General features: G+C 51.4%; 8 protein-coding genes across 8 annotated transcripts; 4 read left to right on the forward strand and 4 right to left on the reverse strand.

Annotated features, from left to right (window-relative positions):
• Positions 1 to 703: 703 nt before the first annotated feature.
• On the reverse strand, positions 704 to 1813 carry pex10 (ubiquitin-protein ligase peroxin 10; the record flags this gene model as incomplete). Its single annotated transcript, XM_056953316.1, has 1 exon — positions 704 to 1813. One exon carries the CDS (start codon positions 1811 to 1813, stop codon positions 704 to 706), a length of 1110 nt encoding a protein of 369 aa, XP_056812205.1.
• A 689-nt stretch (positions 1814 to 2502) lies between these two features.
• N7506_004022 (EXS domain-containing protein) lies at positions 2503 to 3964 on the forward strand (the record flags this gene model as incomplete). Its single annotated transcript, XM_056953317.1, has 5 exons — positions 2503 to 2587; positions 2658 to 2707; positions 2758 to 3443; positions 3494 to 3810; positions 3891 to 3964. 5 exons carry the CDS (start codon positions 2503 to 2505, stop codon positions 3962 to 3964), a joined length of 1212 nt encoding a protein of 403 aa, XP_056812206.1.
• A 1328-nt stretch (positions 3965 to 5292) lies between these two features.
• Positions 5293 to 6978, reverse strand: N7506_004023 (putative cyclopropane-fatty-acyl-phospholipid synthase; the record flags this gene model as incomplete). Its single annotated transcript, XM_056953318.1, has 3 exons — positions 5293 to 6251; positions 6315 to 6801; positions 6871 to 6978. 3 exons carry the CDS (start codon positions 6976 to 6978, stop codon positions 5293 to 5295), a joined length of 1554 nt encoding a protein of 517 aa, XP_056812207.1.
• A 587-nt stretch (positions 6979 to 7565) lies between these two features.
• Positions 7566 to 8913, reverse strand: N7506_004024 (uncharacterized protein; the record flags this gene model as incomplete). The annotated part of the gene is made up of 3 exons (XM_056953319.1): positions 7566 to 8338; positions 8398 to 8622; positions 8697 to 8913. 3 exons carry the CDS (start codon positions 8911 to 8913, stop codon positions 7566 to 7568), a joined length of 1215 nt encoding a protein of 404 aa, XP_056812208.1.
• Positions 8914 to 9362: 449 nt separating this feature from the next.
• N7506_004025 (tropomyosin) lies at positions 9363 to 10029 on the forward strand (the record flags this gene model as incomplete). The annotated part of the gene is made up of 3 exons (XM_056953320.1): positions 9363 to 9380; positions 9507 to 9811; positions 9867 to 10029. The coding sequence occupies 3 exons, from the start codon at positions 9363 to 9365 to the stop codon at positions 10027 to 10029; spliced, it is 486 nt and encodes a 161-aa protein (XP_056812209.1).
• Positions 10030 to 10334: 305 nt separating this feature from the next.
• On the reverse strand, positions 10335 to 11046 carry N7506_004026 (rRNA-processing protein RRP17; the record flags this gene model as incomplete). Its single annotated transcript, XM_056953321.1, has 2 exons — positions 10335 to 10802; positions 10852 to 11046. 2 exons carry the CDS (start codon positions 11044 to 11046, stop codon positions 10335 to 10337), a joined length of 663 nt encoding a protein of 220 aa, XP_056812210.1.
• A 326-nt stretch (positions 11047 to 11372) lies between these two features.
• N7506_004027 (Ac45/VOA1 transmembrane domain-containing protein) lies at positions 11373 to 12327 on the forward strand (the record flags this gene model as incomplete). Its single annotated transcript, XM_056953322.1, has 4 exons — positions 11373 to 11685; positions 11746 to 11850; positions 11899 to 12135; positions 12188 to 12327. The coding sequence occupies 4 exons, from the start codon at positions 11373 to 11375 to the stop codon at positions 12325 to 12327; spliced, it is 795 nt and encodes a 264-aa protein (XP_056812211.1).
• Positions 12328 to 12899: 572 nt separating this feature from the next.
• Positions 12900 to 14003, forward strand: N7506_004028 (uncharacterized protein; the record flags this gene model as incomplete). The annotated part of the gene is made up of 1 exon (XM_056953323.1): positions 12900 to 14003. The coding sequence occupies one exon, from the start codon at positions 12900 to 12902 to the stop codon at positions 14001 to 14003; it is 1104 nt and encodes a 367-aa protein (XP_056812212.1).
• Between the last annotated feature and the right edge of the window lie 479 nt (positions 14004 to 14482).

Raw genomic sequence — 14482 nt, forward strand, 5'->3', positions numbered from 1 at the left:
CTTCTCTCTTCTCTCCCCCTCTGTTTTTCCTCATCCTCCCCTTATCCTCTGTCTTACTCTCTCGATTCCAGCTTCGTGGTTTTATATGCATGTCCGCATCTTCGTCATATGTAAATTTTTCTTTCTTCATGGTGTAAGAGATTTTGCATTTTGAAAGCGTGCACATTTATCTTTACTGCTGCGCAGCATTTATCTTATTTCAGTTCAACATCAATACCCGTGAACCTTCCAAGGTTCCAACCTTCGAGGGTCAACTTTGACCCTCGCCATTATACAGCATTCTCATCAAGGTTTTCCAATCTCTTCTCAACCCAAGCAACCAATCGCTCCCGTATCCCAACCGGCCAAAGCAAAGTCTCCACCACTGGACCTTTCCTCGCTGCTACTGCCATAGCTTTGACCAGGCAAGGTGGGAAGCATAATGCCGCCTGACTCCAGAAAACATATATATTTCACCTGTGCAATGAAAAGACAAAGAGAAACCGGGCGTGGACCTTGGAAGAACCTTGGAACATTTGGAATCCACCTGAGCATCCTTCAAAGCTCACGAGCTCGAGGTTTGAAAAAGGTGACAACCATGTCCAAGTTTAGGTACGGGAAAAAGGGTATATGTATTAACCGAAGATGGTAGACCAACATCTATTGCTGGGTTCACGACTGTACAATAACGAACCCGAATCATATCTGGGAGTAAGCAATATTACTACCCTCTCAAAGGCAGGACCTTGGAGAGTAAGACCTCCTGTCGACAAAGTGGACATTCGGGCTTCTCCCGAACCCAATCCCTCACGCAAATCCAACAAAACACATGGCCACACGTCGTGACACTTGGATCCTTGAACGCCTCCAGACACAGCGTACACTTCCGCTGTTGACCTTCAGGGATCCACGACACAGCACCGGGGTCCTCCTCCAGATCGTAGAGTGGCATAGAAGCAGGGAGCAATGGGATAGCAGAGGGATTCTGAATCGACGCCAGTACGGCACCAGAAGAAGACTCGCCCTCGGCCTTTTCCTCTTCGTCCGGTAGTGTTGCCAGCTTCCTTGCATGCAGGAATCCCTGCACCGCAATCTGCAACACGAGTAATACACCCAAAACCTCGTAGCCGATGCGCTGCTCGTTATCATCTATCTTCTTCGTGAAGACATATCGCAGGCGCCAGATACGTTTAGAGAGGTGGTAATATGAGCCTGTAAAATAGAAAGTCGCAATACTCAGGGCATATATAGGTGAAACGGAGGTGATGGAGTCCAGATGTTCGAGAAGATACTGCTGGATGCGGAGCTTTGTGAAGAACGTCTTTCTGACGGGCGCCGAAAGCTGAGGCTTGTTCAGCAGGCCAGCCTGCTGCGCTGCACGGAACTGTTCCCGCACCACATTGCGCTCGAGCTTATTGCGGATGCGCTGTCGAAAGGCGGGGAGGAGACGCTGTAGTGTCCATGGCACGAGAATGCTACTTAAGATGTAGCCGACGCGTCTTCCAATGGAGGGAAGTTGTAGTGTATCATCCTCTAGTTGGACCAGGTCGCAATATTCCTCGCCTAAGGTGCGATTGCCGAGGGCGGTTGTTAAAGAGAAGTAGAGGAGTTCGGTAATGTGTTTGATGGATTCGGAGTAGGTGTGAGCAAATCGGGCTCCTCGGAGAGCTCTGACAATGCCCTGTGACTGTTGAATTAAACTGCTGGTGAGGAAGGCATCTTTCTCGTGCGATCGGATGACATCTGGTGAGGTTGCGAACGGGTAGAAGTGTGAGGTGGAAGCACTGAGAGCTGCACTGGTTGGGAGAGCGAGATGTGATTGATCATCGGCCATGATTAGGAATTGAAATGATGAGGTTGATTTGATTTGGTTTCATTTGCATCCTCGCAGACGATTCCCGGAAATGAGGCCCCCCAGCTTTGGAGAACCCCGGGGTTGACGGCGAGTACCTCGGCCCACCTAGGCAGTCACGTGGAGTGCTGACATAATGATATTACCTGATAGTCACGTGGTAGTATAATACGGAGTACTCCGTACAGTGACCGCATTTGACCGTACAGAGCCCCACTTGTACTTGAGCGGTACCTTTCTGCAGACCGAATGCGGGAGGCGTGGAGTGGCTTAAAAGGGTACTCCTGAAGTACTTTGAGAGACAAGTACATTACCCCGTGCCCCGTAAACCCCCTTGTTTAGAAGTATCTTTAGGGGAGAGGCATAGAATTGGCATACAAACAACGTGAACACGCTAAGCGATATAAGAGTTCTCATAGGTCCAGCACTTGGTCGATCGGCGTCTAAGATCTCCCCTGAAATGTGCTTCTAATTATACCAAAACCGACCTGTGGAGTTCCAGACTTCCGAGTCCTGCACGCCCTCCGCTTATTAAAAACCGAAAGCGGCTTCACGAAAAGTCCAACTCCGTAACTTCTGTTCGAGTCCGACTCACCCCTAGTCACTCCTTTCATACCTATTCCCCACGGGGTTCTTGTCCTTTCAACCTCTCCCCCTCGTTCAATGGAATAATGGGTCCAGATCAACATGCTCAATTGGATCCCTTTGGGCTGATCTTTCCATTGCCCTTACGGATAGCCTCCCTCCTCGTTGCTGGTATGTGTGTACCTGAGACTAGAGACGATCGTGGTGCGTGAGAGAGTGTGAGAAATTGACAGAAGACCAGGTTTCTGGGGATGGGGTTTGAACCTCCAATACCTCGCAAAAGCCAACATTGTAAGTGCTGCCCACGCGACCAACTTCGACACATACTCACCATCTATCAGGACGTTCCCGCACTCATCAAATACCCTGCCCGCACATCGCCCGCCCAGCGTCCGCACCACGCCGCCGTATACCGCCTGGCAACTATCTTCTCCATCCCACTAGCCATCTGGTTCGTCGTCTTCTGGATCGCCACCCGCCGGTCTCCTGAGTTGGTAGAGCGACTCGACTGGCTCCCACAATCCGTTTTCGTGATTCTCCTCCTTATTCTGATCTGGCCCCTCAACCGCGCCTCTCGTTCCGGTCGAATTCGATTTCTCCTCACCCTTAAGCGAGTCGCTATTGGCGGCTTGGCAGAGACCCAGGATGGCAAGTTTGGTGACATTCTGCTGGCAGATGCTCTAACTAGCTATGCTCGTGTGATTGGGGATCTCTACATCAGTTTTTGCATGTTCTTCACCGATGGCATCGCCGCCACCTCCAAGCCTGATCGGGCTTGTGGGAGCAAGATCGTGGTCCCAATCATCCTAGCTGTTCCCAGCTTGATTCGTCTGCGCCAGTGTTTGACCGAATATCTGCGTGCGCGCCGAACGACTACGCGGAGGGAAACATCGAAGGGCAATCAGCACTTGGCTAACGCTCTCAAGTACGCTACTGCCTTCCCTGTCATTTGGATGTCCTCCAAAATGCGCAACTACAATCCGTTGGAGTTCCGCGGATACAGCGAAATGAGCATGATGCGCCTTCTGTACGGTCCCCCAATTATCCATTGTCCATATATCACTCTAACACCAACAGATTTATCTTCTCTTTCGTCAACTCCGCCTACTCATTCTGGTGGGATGTGGTCAAGGATTGGGACATGACGCTCTTCTCACCAGAACGTCGCGACAAAGACCACCCCTATGGACTTCGTAGGTACCGCTACTTCTCGTCCGACAAAATGTACCACTACGTCATTATTGCGGATCTTGCACTCCGGTTTTCGTGGCTCTGGCGCATTGTCCCAGGTCTTGGGTGGATCTCAGAAACAGAGAGCGGTCTGTGGATTCTCATGTTCCTTGAGGTTGCGCGCCGCTGGATGTGGGTCTTCTACCGGACCGAAGCTGAATGGAGTACGTATTCCCCGCGCTTGCACCCTTGATCCCAACGGTGTCACCTTGGTTTTTCGGACTCGGCTTACGTTGTGCAACAGTTCGGAATACACATGGACCTGGCCCCGACGACGTCCTCCTTGGTGAATACAACCACAAGTTTGACGCAGATTAAACGTCCGCTTTTTCTTCTTTGACCTTATCAAGCGACCTGGCATGAGAATGAGACACAGACCCCTTCTTTCGACCTTTGGGTTGAGTCTTCGGGCATATATTTCAAAATTCCCACTTTTTTCTACTATGTTGACATGCAATGAGCCACATGTCCCTGTATGCCTGTGGATAGGTAAAGGAGACTTTCCAACCCCCCATTTTCTAAGGTCCTAGACCCTTGTGCCTACCGGGTGACCTCAGACTCAACTTCCAAGCATGAATTTCTTTTTTTGGTTTTTTTCACCCATTCCATGTACCAAATATCCAGCACCTACCTGGCCCTTTTGCATCTACCCTGCCTTTGTTCCATTCATTACATATACCACTTGTCTATTGGATCGCACCTGGTCTTTTCTTTTTTTTTTCTGGCTCTGTGGTGCATTGTATGATATGTTTTGAGGCGTTAGGGCCCTGTTATGACTTGAGACCTAATGTATGGCTGTAAGGAAGCCTGAGCTAGATGCTATGCGAAGTTGTGCAATATAAACCAACGACTATGGCTCGTCCCAGCCTTCCAAGGTTTATTTTGTGTTGTATTCGTATTAGCTCCTGAGGTCGCAGCCATAAGGGCGCCTCGAGCCCTGGAGGTCTCCCAGGGTTCAATGGGTCTCCAGGTGTCTAATTTGAACCCAAACAACCTCCAGGGCTTGGAAGCCGCCCGGTTGAATTGGCATGGAGCTCGGGAGTTCCCACCTGGGGACCTTCAGGGCTGGGCTTGCAGAGCCTTGTGCTGTGATACATATTGCCCACCTCTAGGGCTACCTCCAGGGCTACCTCCAGGGCTACCTACACAGAGGCCTACCTATGCCTTCCCAGGTTGCCCAGGTGCCTCCACGGGTACACAGGTGCGAAGCTATTAGATGTGGAAGAGATATTCCAAGGTTCCACAGGTCATCTAAACATAGTTCATTGATTTCTAAAAAATAATATCACAACACAGACTCGTTGACTTCGTGCCAGTATTCTATTCAAACAGGATACAGATAGGTAGAACATTACCGCAGATAAGCCAGCCTTGGAAGGAGAAATATCGCAGCGGACCAGCCAGACAAGCCTCGGGCCTATCCATGCTCAGATCCTAAATGGGTCTGATCCTTTTTCCTCATCTCGTTCACATTTGCCCCCTCTGCTGCTTTCACGTCATATCGTTTGTCATACAAGGTAGTTTAACTTTTTGATATCTTCACGTTTGAACATCCACATTACCAGTGCCAAGATGGCATGAAGCTGATGCAACGAGAGTTTAATCCCCCGCGAATTAGATCAACTTTCGAATCAGGTATAAGCCCTTTACAGGTCCTTCTTGATGATGTGGGCCTTGGGGAGGGTACCAGCACGGTCAATAGCGTTCTGGCGAGCTCCGGTAAGGCCGTGCTGAGTGTTGATACCCTCAACACGGTGGGTGGAGTTGATGTTCTTGACAAGGGTGAGTTGCCAGCAAGTGGCACCACCCTGGCGAGAGGTGATGGTGGAGGAAGCAAGGAAGTACTCCCAAATGCGGAACCAGCGCTTGCCGTACTTGGCCTCGACCTTGTCACGGTTGCCCATCCAGTTCCGGTACCAGCGCCAGAGGGTAGCAGAGTAGTGCACACCGATGGTGTCGACGGCCTTGATCTCGAATCCGGCACCCTCAAGACGGTCCACGACGAAACCAAGAGGGGTACTGGCATCAGCACCGGGGAAGATGTACTTGTTCATGAAAAGACCCCAGATAAGGTCCTCGTACTGCCAAGACTTGCGGAGACCAGCGATCTGCAGGAAGAAAGTACCGTTGTCGTCGAGCATGTCGTAAACCTGGGAGAGGAAAGAAGAGAAGTGACGAACACCAACGTGCTCGGCCATCTCGAGACAGGTGATCTGTTGGTATCCACCGTCGACACGGGGAGCATCACGGTAGTCGGAGCAGATAATGCGACTCTGGCTCTCCTCAACACCGGCCTTGCGGAGACCGTTGTTACCCCAGGCTGTCTGGTTACGACCAAGAGTGATACCGGTGACATGAGCGCCGTAGTGAGCGGACGCGTACTTAGCGAGAGTTCCCCAGCCACAGCCAAGATCGAGAATCTTGTCACCGGGCTTGACACCAATCTTCTCACAAACAATGGCCAGCTTGTTGTCCTGAAGCTCCTCAAGGGTCTCCTCCTTGTTGATATCACTGATAACACCGGAGGTGTAGATCATGCGGGGACCAAGGAACCAAGCGTAGAAGTCGTCACCGCGGTCGTAGTGGTCACGAACCTGCTCCTCGTCTAGCCGCGTGTTAGAAATTTATATCGACATTGGTGGATGTAGGTGCGCAGGGATAAACTTACCTTGGGAACGAGTGTGGAGCAGCATCTCAGGAATGAAACCGAAAAGGAAGTGCTTGAAAAGGCTGGAGGTGAACTTGAAGTTGGCCCAGTCGTGGCGGTACTCAAGGCACTCCAGAGCATCGCCCTTGAAGTCAACCTCGCCATTGAAGTACTTCTCGTAGAAGACAACCATGGGAATCTTGCTCTTTCCGCGGTAAGTAGCGCGGTCGTGCTCGCTGTGGAACTGCAGGTAGTGCTCGACAGGAAGACCACGGTACTTGGCCTTCTCGGTCTTGCGAGGAGAAACGGAAGAAGCGACAGCCCAGAAAGCAACCAAGACAGGAACGCTAGTGAAGAGGGCGAAGAAGATAGTGGTGTAGAAACCTCCACCAACCTGGCGTGCCAGCCACCAAGGGACAATCACGAACAGAGCGATCAGCAATCCATTGGAGAAGCTGTCACTGCCGGGCGAGTCCGCGGGAACAGGAGCATTCTTAATTGACGGGTACTAGACGGTAGACACGAATTAGGATCTAGCGGTCACGCAACTTGAATAGCTCTCTAGCTGTGAACTCACCAGAGTGGTTGGCACACCGCAATCGAAGTCAGGCTTGGTCTGCTCGGGGGCAGCCGGTGTCTGAATATATTCGAACTCCTCAATGGAGTCCGGATGAATGGTCGTCATGGCTGCTGAGCGTCAATCGAATGATTGGAAGGGAAAAGGAGAGGCCAGAGAGTAAATAAGAAGATATGGGCAATTCCGGGGCGGTGTGGGCTACAGCAAGGTACCTGGAAGTACCTGATTGGTACCTGTGTTTCCGTGCGTGGATAGACTCAGTGTCTGGTACCCGCCAGGTACACCGAACTTGGCTCTGTTTTCCCACGCTGACGTACGTCGAGCGCCCGTACTATCCTTGAAAAGTGCTAGTATATTAGCTTAATTTTGTGTCGTTGAGCCCCTATCACTGTATGTCTGCATCGATGAAGCTGTTTTCCATGGTTTTACACCAATTGGACCTAATTGTGTTTGCTACGAGTCTGGTACTGCCTACGTGGTCCCTGACGGGAAATGCATGTGCGACCTCGTCTGTGGCTTGGCGAGAGATCATCATAGTGGAGCAGGCCTGAAACAGTATGATCCGCGGTTGGAAAGACTAACTCATACAAGAACTTCATTTCCAAAACGCCACTATTTGGCTAGAACATGTGAGCCGACGTCTCTAATATGCGCACCGAAGCAATGTTCCAATGCCCTTCGTCCCCACACGCACGTCACAGCGTGAGCTGAAAGCTATCCGCCTCTTCGTCTTCCTCGAAAGTTGGTAGCAGCTCCTCTGGCTCCTTGGTATCCTGCTCTGTATCAAAGCACCCTGCAGCATTGCAGCGGGTCCACATCTCCGAGTCCAGCGGAGGGGCCCCATAAAGCTGCATGTAAGTCTCGGGGGACAACGCTTGGGAGGTCGAAGGCTTTGTAGCCTGAGTTTGGTCTCGTAGATCAGATGACACACTGCGTCCTTTCGAGTAACCAACTGTTGTGCGTGAGGTGACAGCAGCAGCAGTGTTGCGCATGGAGGAGGGGTTCGACGGGACTCTGGCGTGTTTCTTGGGCATGATTAGCGACGATGCAGATGACGCTAATGATGTCACTCTGGGCTTGGGGGCCGGTGTTGTTCGCGGGGCTGTGGTCGAATGAGACCCTGAAAGGGCCGCGGCGGCCTCACGGGATCGAAGCGTGGAGACGCTACGAGTTTGTCGAATAGCGGTAGGTCCTTTCAAGGGCAAGGCCTGCGGTTTGCGTGTCCTGGCGGTCTTGCGCTCATCGGTGCCCTCGAATCCAACATCTTCCAGTTGTTTCAATATCATTTCGTCCACCATTTTATCGCATGCGGCAGAGTCCTCGTTGAACTTGCGCTGTTTCGCCGTGAGTCCATCGCTTCCAACCTGTTGCTTCCCGTAGACACTCTCGAGGCCCAGTGCTCGGTTCCTCGGCTGGAACTGGGGGAAAGTAGTGTCATATGTCACGTCGTCTGGGAGATCTGGGAGATCTGTGGCTTGTTAGCATGTAGCTCTGCTTCACACTTGCCATGCTTCAAATGGGTACTACCTTTAGGTTTGGGTGGCATATATTCAATATCAGGGACCTCGTCCACCACAGCATCAGTATGGACCTTGAGTTGTGGTTGTTGTGTAACTGGAGCGGCTTTCTTAAGTTTCTGCGCAGTTGATTGTCTTCGGTTCGTCTTGATGGTTCCTCCGAAGGGAGCAGGCGTCTGGAGATTCTTGGCTTTGGGGTTGTTCGTTTTCATACCCAATGGAGCGCGATCTTTCACTGTGTGAGCAACAAATGTCAGTCTCGATGCACGGTTGATCCGCAGCCGGATAGCATTTGCGACTCTTTCGTACCCATTGGCGTAATAAACGCGTCTTTCCCCGGTTTTCCATTCTCCTGGCGATTTCCATTGCCTTTGACGGTGCGGCCTCCAAATGCGAGCGGGTTGTTCTCATCGTTTCGCTTTCCGGGTGTCTTGGGTGCAAACTTCAAGTTCTGGTTCAAGGGCTTCGCGGCCGCGGCAGTCTGGTGAGTGTTTACCAGGTTCTCCTGGTCTCGAAGAGCCAGCATGGTGGCGAGATAAAGCTTTTAAGGGTCATACACCTTAACAAAGAAAAGAAAAGACCGGTCGTATCGCCGAGATTGTAAGTAAGTAGAAGATCTCAGCAGTTCTAGATGCAGGTGTTGTCGAGCGGTTGCCCGTGGAGACGCGGCGATCTCAGTCGCGTGATTGGCGGAGAGCGACCTGGCGGCTGTACCACTACCATACGCAAGTTACGCAGCTAGTACACACTAAGTACCCAGTACTTCTCCTGTAGTGGAGCTTGTGCGTGATCACCTGGTACTGTCTACTTGGTCACTAGTCAGCCATTATTCCTCCCCTTCTCTCCCAAAACTTCCCCCAGATCATCCTCACTCATATCCATCGACACTTGCAGGTTTCTCGCAGAGCGAAAACCTAGACTACACTTTCTCTTCACCAATACATATTATCTCCTTTATTCCCTTTCAATAACAAAATGGACAAGATCAAGGAGGTAAGACCCCTAGGCGGGGTAGCTTCGCCCGTCTCCCAAATTCTTCCCAACCCCTCATGATGCATACATACATGACGTCCGGCATTCCATCACTCCCATACGCTTCGCTAACCACATGTTTAATAGCGCATGGTCGCCCTCCGTGCCGAGGCCGACGAAGCCCACGAGCAGGTCGACGAGCTCAAGGCCCGCGTCAAGACACTGGAACAGGAGAACTTGTCCAAGGAACAAGAAATCACATCTCTCAACCACCGAAACCAGTTGCTCGAGGACGAAGTCGAGAAGGCTGAGACTGCCCTGAAGGAAGCCAAGGAAGCTGCCAACCAGAGCCTCCAGCACGACACCCAGAACGAGGCCCTCCAGCGACGGGTCCAGCTCCTCGAAGAGGAAGCCGAGGAGAACGACAAGACTCTACGGGAAACAAACGAGAAGTACGACTCTCTAACGCTTCATTCACAACCCGGTGCTGACTCAATGGGAATTCAGGCTTCGCCAAACCGACATCAAGGCTGGTCACTACGAGCGGAAGGTGCAGGCACTCGAGGATCAGCACACCAAGCTGGAGCAGCGTTACGAGGATGCTATCAAGGAGCACAGTGGTGTCAAGAAGGAGCTGGACGACCTCGCCGCCCAGATGGCCGAAATCTAAGCGTCAGGTCGGCGAGGGCAGGATATACGGGGGCATTGAATTGGACATCAGCTTCCTACTCTGGTTTTTCTGCGTTTTCATACTGTGACTGTTTGTGTTACGGCTTTCCCGATTCTAGCCAGATACAGCGCTTTGATAGCAATACCTTTATCACACAACCAATTACGGTGCCCACTATTGTCTTCTTCAAATTCTTTGAGATCAAACGCCTGTGCTCCATGAAATTGAGTGACCAAGACCGGCTGAGGCAAAATCGAATATGTATACGCACATGTTATGTATCGCTTTTGAGGTATATGTTGAGTTCATGCATCCTTCTCCTTCCGTGCCTTCGCCTTTTTGGACTTCACGTTGCGCTGCTTTCGCATCGTTTCCCTGCGCACCTCCTTGCTCTCATAGCGGAAATTCCTCTTCTTTTTCCTCGCCGCCTCTGAGGCTGCACTGCGGGGCTTCCTCTTCTTTGCAGTCTTGGTGTCGGCCTCTTTGGATTCGACAGGTTTCGGCTTTTCTTCTTCATTATCCGTGTCGTCTTCGTGTACTGACTTGAGCAAGCCTTCGCGCGATGCGTCCATCTCTTCGACTGTGACTGTAGTGTACTTGTCTTCGTCGATATACTCGGCTTCGTAGTCCACGGCCGGAGGCTCTTCGATTCCGTTCCAGTCGTCTTCTTCCTCTTGCTCACTGATATCACCAGCATCCTCTTTCATACGTTGGAGTACTTTCGAGTGCTCGTCCATTGCTTGCTCGAAATCCTTTTTGCGCTCCTCGCGAATCTAGACAAGTTAGCAGAATTCTTCAGATGAGCGCGGTGACCAGTCAAACCTTCTTCCTCATGGCCTTTTTGTCTTCCTTGTATTGCTTAGCAGCATTCTCTGCTGCGTGCTTAGCACGCTGGACCTTGCGCTTGTGAAATCCAGTCAACCATTCCTGGCGACTCTCCGAGTCGAAATTGATTTCTTCCACTCGAGGCTCAGCGGCGAGCTTGCGCTTTTTCATGTTCTTCATGTTGGGTCCCATAGCGACAGAAATTTCCGAGTAATTATCCCGAAATTTGCCTGAATATCAAAGTTGCAAGGTTGTGTTAAATCTGCGCGAGAAAAAAAGTTGCTGCGAAAGCTCAGGCGGGCCCCGGGATCTCGACCGCCTCCGAGGCCAAGTCGGACACCTCCCGTTGGCAACATCATATCAACCTAAGCCATCACGAACACAATGCATTTCAGCAGAGTTGGGCTAGTTGCCCTTGGAGCAGCTGCTGTGAATGCTTTCCGAGACACATCGCCATTTTTCCTGGCCTCAACCTCCGAGTAGGCAGAATCGCCCCAGTTCGAGCTGCAGCAGCTAACATGTCCTCCCTTAGGGTCCTGACGAACTCCGCCTATATCCAAACGGGAGCTTCTGTCCTCGAAAACCTTTCCTCCTCCCTCAGCACCTGTCCCTCAGATTACTATGTCGTTGTTTATCAGCCTGGTGCCCACGCCTCCGACTTCGCGACGCGCAAGTCGGCACCCCGCTTGGGTGCGAAGATGCTCGGCAAGGATAGCTCGATCCGCTCTAAGATGAGTGTCGACGAGGTCGCTGGACTAGTGGAACCAAAGCAGGTCAAGGCACTCCTCGAGACGAAGTGCAAGGCCCAGACTACTGTCATCGATGGATCCTGTGAGTAGTGCTGCCACTAATCTACTAGCCAACAAGAGTGACCAAGCTAATGAAACAAAGCCGCATCATACCCCTCCTCTTTTGAGAAGGGTCCCCGTATCATCGATATCGAGTTCCCCATGCTTTCACTAGAGTCGGACCGGGCGCAACAGCTTTCCGAATTTGGTATGTGCCCAGCGCGCTGCAGTATTGCATTGTCACTAACTCTATTAGATGGCTTCCTTGCCGATGTTATTGATCGCCTTGCCTCCTCTAAGTATACCATTCTCTACATTACCTCCCCTAGAGAGTTCCCAGAGACCGACTCCGTGATATACGAGACCTCCGAAGCCTCGTACCAGGACTCACTTCACATGGAGATGAAGCGTGACTTTTCCTCTTCAGGCAGTTCCTCTAGCCCATCGAACAAATCGACATCGCTCTTCGAAGAATACCAATACTTCACTCCAGGTCGGTCTTCACTTCCTCCGCCGTCCCGGCTCATCACGCTGACCTTTTTTAGGCATTTTCATGGGTCTCATGGCTACTTTCCTTTTCTTGACGATCATGTACATTGGTATCAGTGCCTTGAGCAGTCTTCAGATCCCTTATGCCGCATTCGAGAAGGATGAGTCGGCTAAATTCCAAAACAAGCAGCAATAGGCATCATGTACGGAGTACTGCTGATGTAGTTTTTGCAACTCGCCTCTACTGTGGAAATTTGATTTTGGGGTTCATGGGCAATCTTTCGCATATGTATGATACATCGTTCTGTTTTCTAGATGTTCAATGTAAATGCAATCCTTGGTATTTTTGGATGCTGTCAGGTGACATGAGAGCCTAAGGCAATAGGCAACATTCTCCTCTAGCGTTGGCGTCTTCGGGATTCTCTTCAATTCTCGCTTACGCAGAGAACAGTTTGATTTTCTCAGTTGTCACAATCACACTCGTTCTTGATTGAAAGCCAGTCCTTCGTTTTGGTGATCCTCTAGAGATCCTGTTTCCCAGAATTTAGATTGTTGACCTGCAGCCTGGAAACTGTCACAGACTTCCCTGAGAGAGAGGCGCGGACAGCAGTCGTCTTTGAAATCTCCATCAGACATCTGTGAACTACACAGGACTGATTGATCTGATAGAGATCAACTACATAGTATCCTCACCATTGCGACGATCGGCGTCCGCCCGAAAGACCCGCACCCTGTGGAGAAGCAGATCGATTGCTTACCGCCGTTGCCATGCGAGTCCTACCGCAAGGGCCTGGGAGATCCCGCCCGTCATTCCTTCTATTGCTATTTCTGGTCATTGCCCTCGCTATTCAAGTCTCTGCCATACCTGCGGATGATACATCAACGGATACCGATGCCGCCCAGACCACCGACGATCCCTCCACACAAAGCACCTCTAGCGTGAGTGAGACCACTGCGACAACCTCTTCTTCAACCTCTACGTCCACGTCAAGCACATCCAGTACTACGTCTTCTTCTTCGTCTACAAGCACAAGCACAAGCACAACGATGGACTCAACCACTACCGACTCAAGTTCAACGTCGTCGACATCTTCATCCACAACATCCGACAGCAGCACAACAACATCATCCGTCACCACGACAACGACATCATCAACATCTTCTTCTTCTACAACCGCCGCCGTTATTGTCACCATACCGCCAACGGCAAATGCCCCATATATGCAAGAAAGTAATGCGCCGGAAGGAACAGTCTTTATCGCCGTCGGCGCTGCTCTGGGCCTCATCGGCCTGACCCTGCTCGCCTGGCGCGCAATGGTTGCGTGGTCCGTGAACCGCTCCGTGCGACGCGCAGCTATGAAGCACGCCTCAGAGAACAAACGTCTTCTGCGCAACAGCAGGAAGAAGCGCTTGACCTCTTACTCCGCTGCGCCGGCCGATGTCTCCATGAACAAACTCGGCGCCGGGACTCGCGCCAGTTACAAGCCTCGCGCCCCAAGCGGCGGCAACAGTGGCCTCTTTTTCTCTCCCACAGCTGGTGGCCCAACTGGTTCGCATGCTAGTCTTCACGGCGCCGGCAACTCGGGGAATCGTGGTTCGACCTATCTCCCTGCTGGGTACTACAACGCTGCTGGTAACTCCAACCCCACAGGGGATGTCCCGTACTCGCCAACTGCGGGTATCTCATCGCCTTCGTTGCCCCCTGTTGGCCCATATCATGATTCGCATCGTCAGTCGTATGCGGGCGCTTCAACCAGCTCACTCAATCTCAACCAGGCACACCAGGGCCGTGCGCCCAGTGCCTACTTGGAGGATCTGTTTGAGAACCATAATCAATCGCATCATTCTGATTCTGGCCAGGGTCGGAGGTAATAGTGCTGGGCGGTGGATATGCCTGTTCAGACGATTCAATGATATACGCGGATGGTCTTTTTCTTTTTGCATTTCCTATCTAAATACCGTGCAACCTCTATCTTTCTGTTGTAACTTTTTGTTCGGATTCTCAGTTCTACTCGGCGTTGACCAAATGGTGATTTGCTCCTTTGCTCTCGCCCACGCTCACAAATACAATATTCGACTGACAAAATATGCACTTGGTTTACTCCAGGTATTGTTCTTCCATCGAACAATCCTGGAATTAGAGCTTAATAGCACATTCCACGAAGTATATCACTACATATAGCAATTTTGAAATAACCAATCTGGAACTCGATGGGGATACTACTTCCCATGCTCCGCCGTTGGTGGGCGTAGCAGCGACTGCCCAGGTGGGAGGCTTGACTAGGCACACACATCAAGAGCCTCACGTACACATCGACTCAGGTGCCACCAAGTTTACAATGAATAATCGC

The sequence above is a fragment of the Penicillium brevicompactum genome (genome assembly GCF_028827555.1).
Source record: "Penicillium brevicompactum strain IBT 35665 chromosome Unknown utg000003l_segment0_segment0, whole genome shotgun sequence".
NCBI lineage: Eukaryota > Fungi > Ascomycota > Eurotiomycetes > Eurotiales > Aspergillaceae > Penicillium > Penicillium brevicompactum.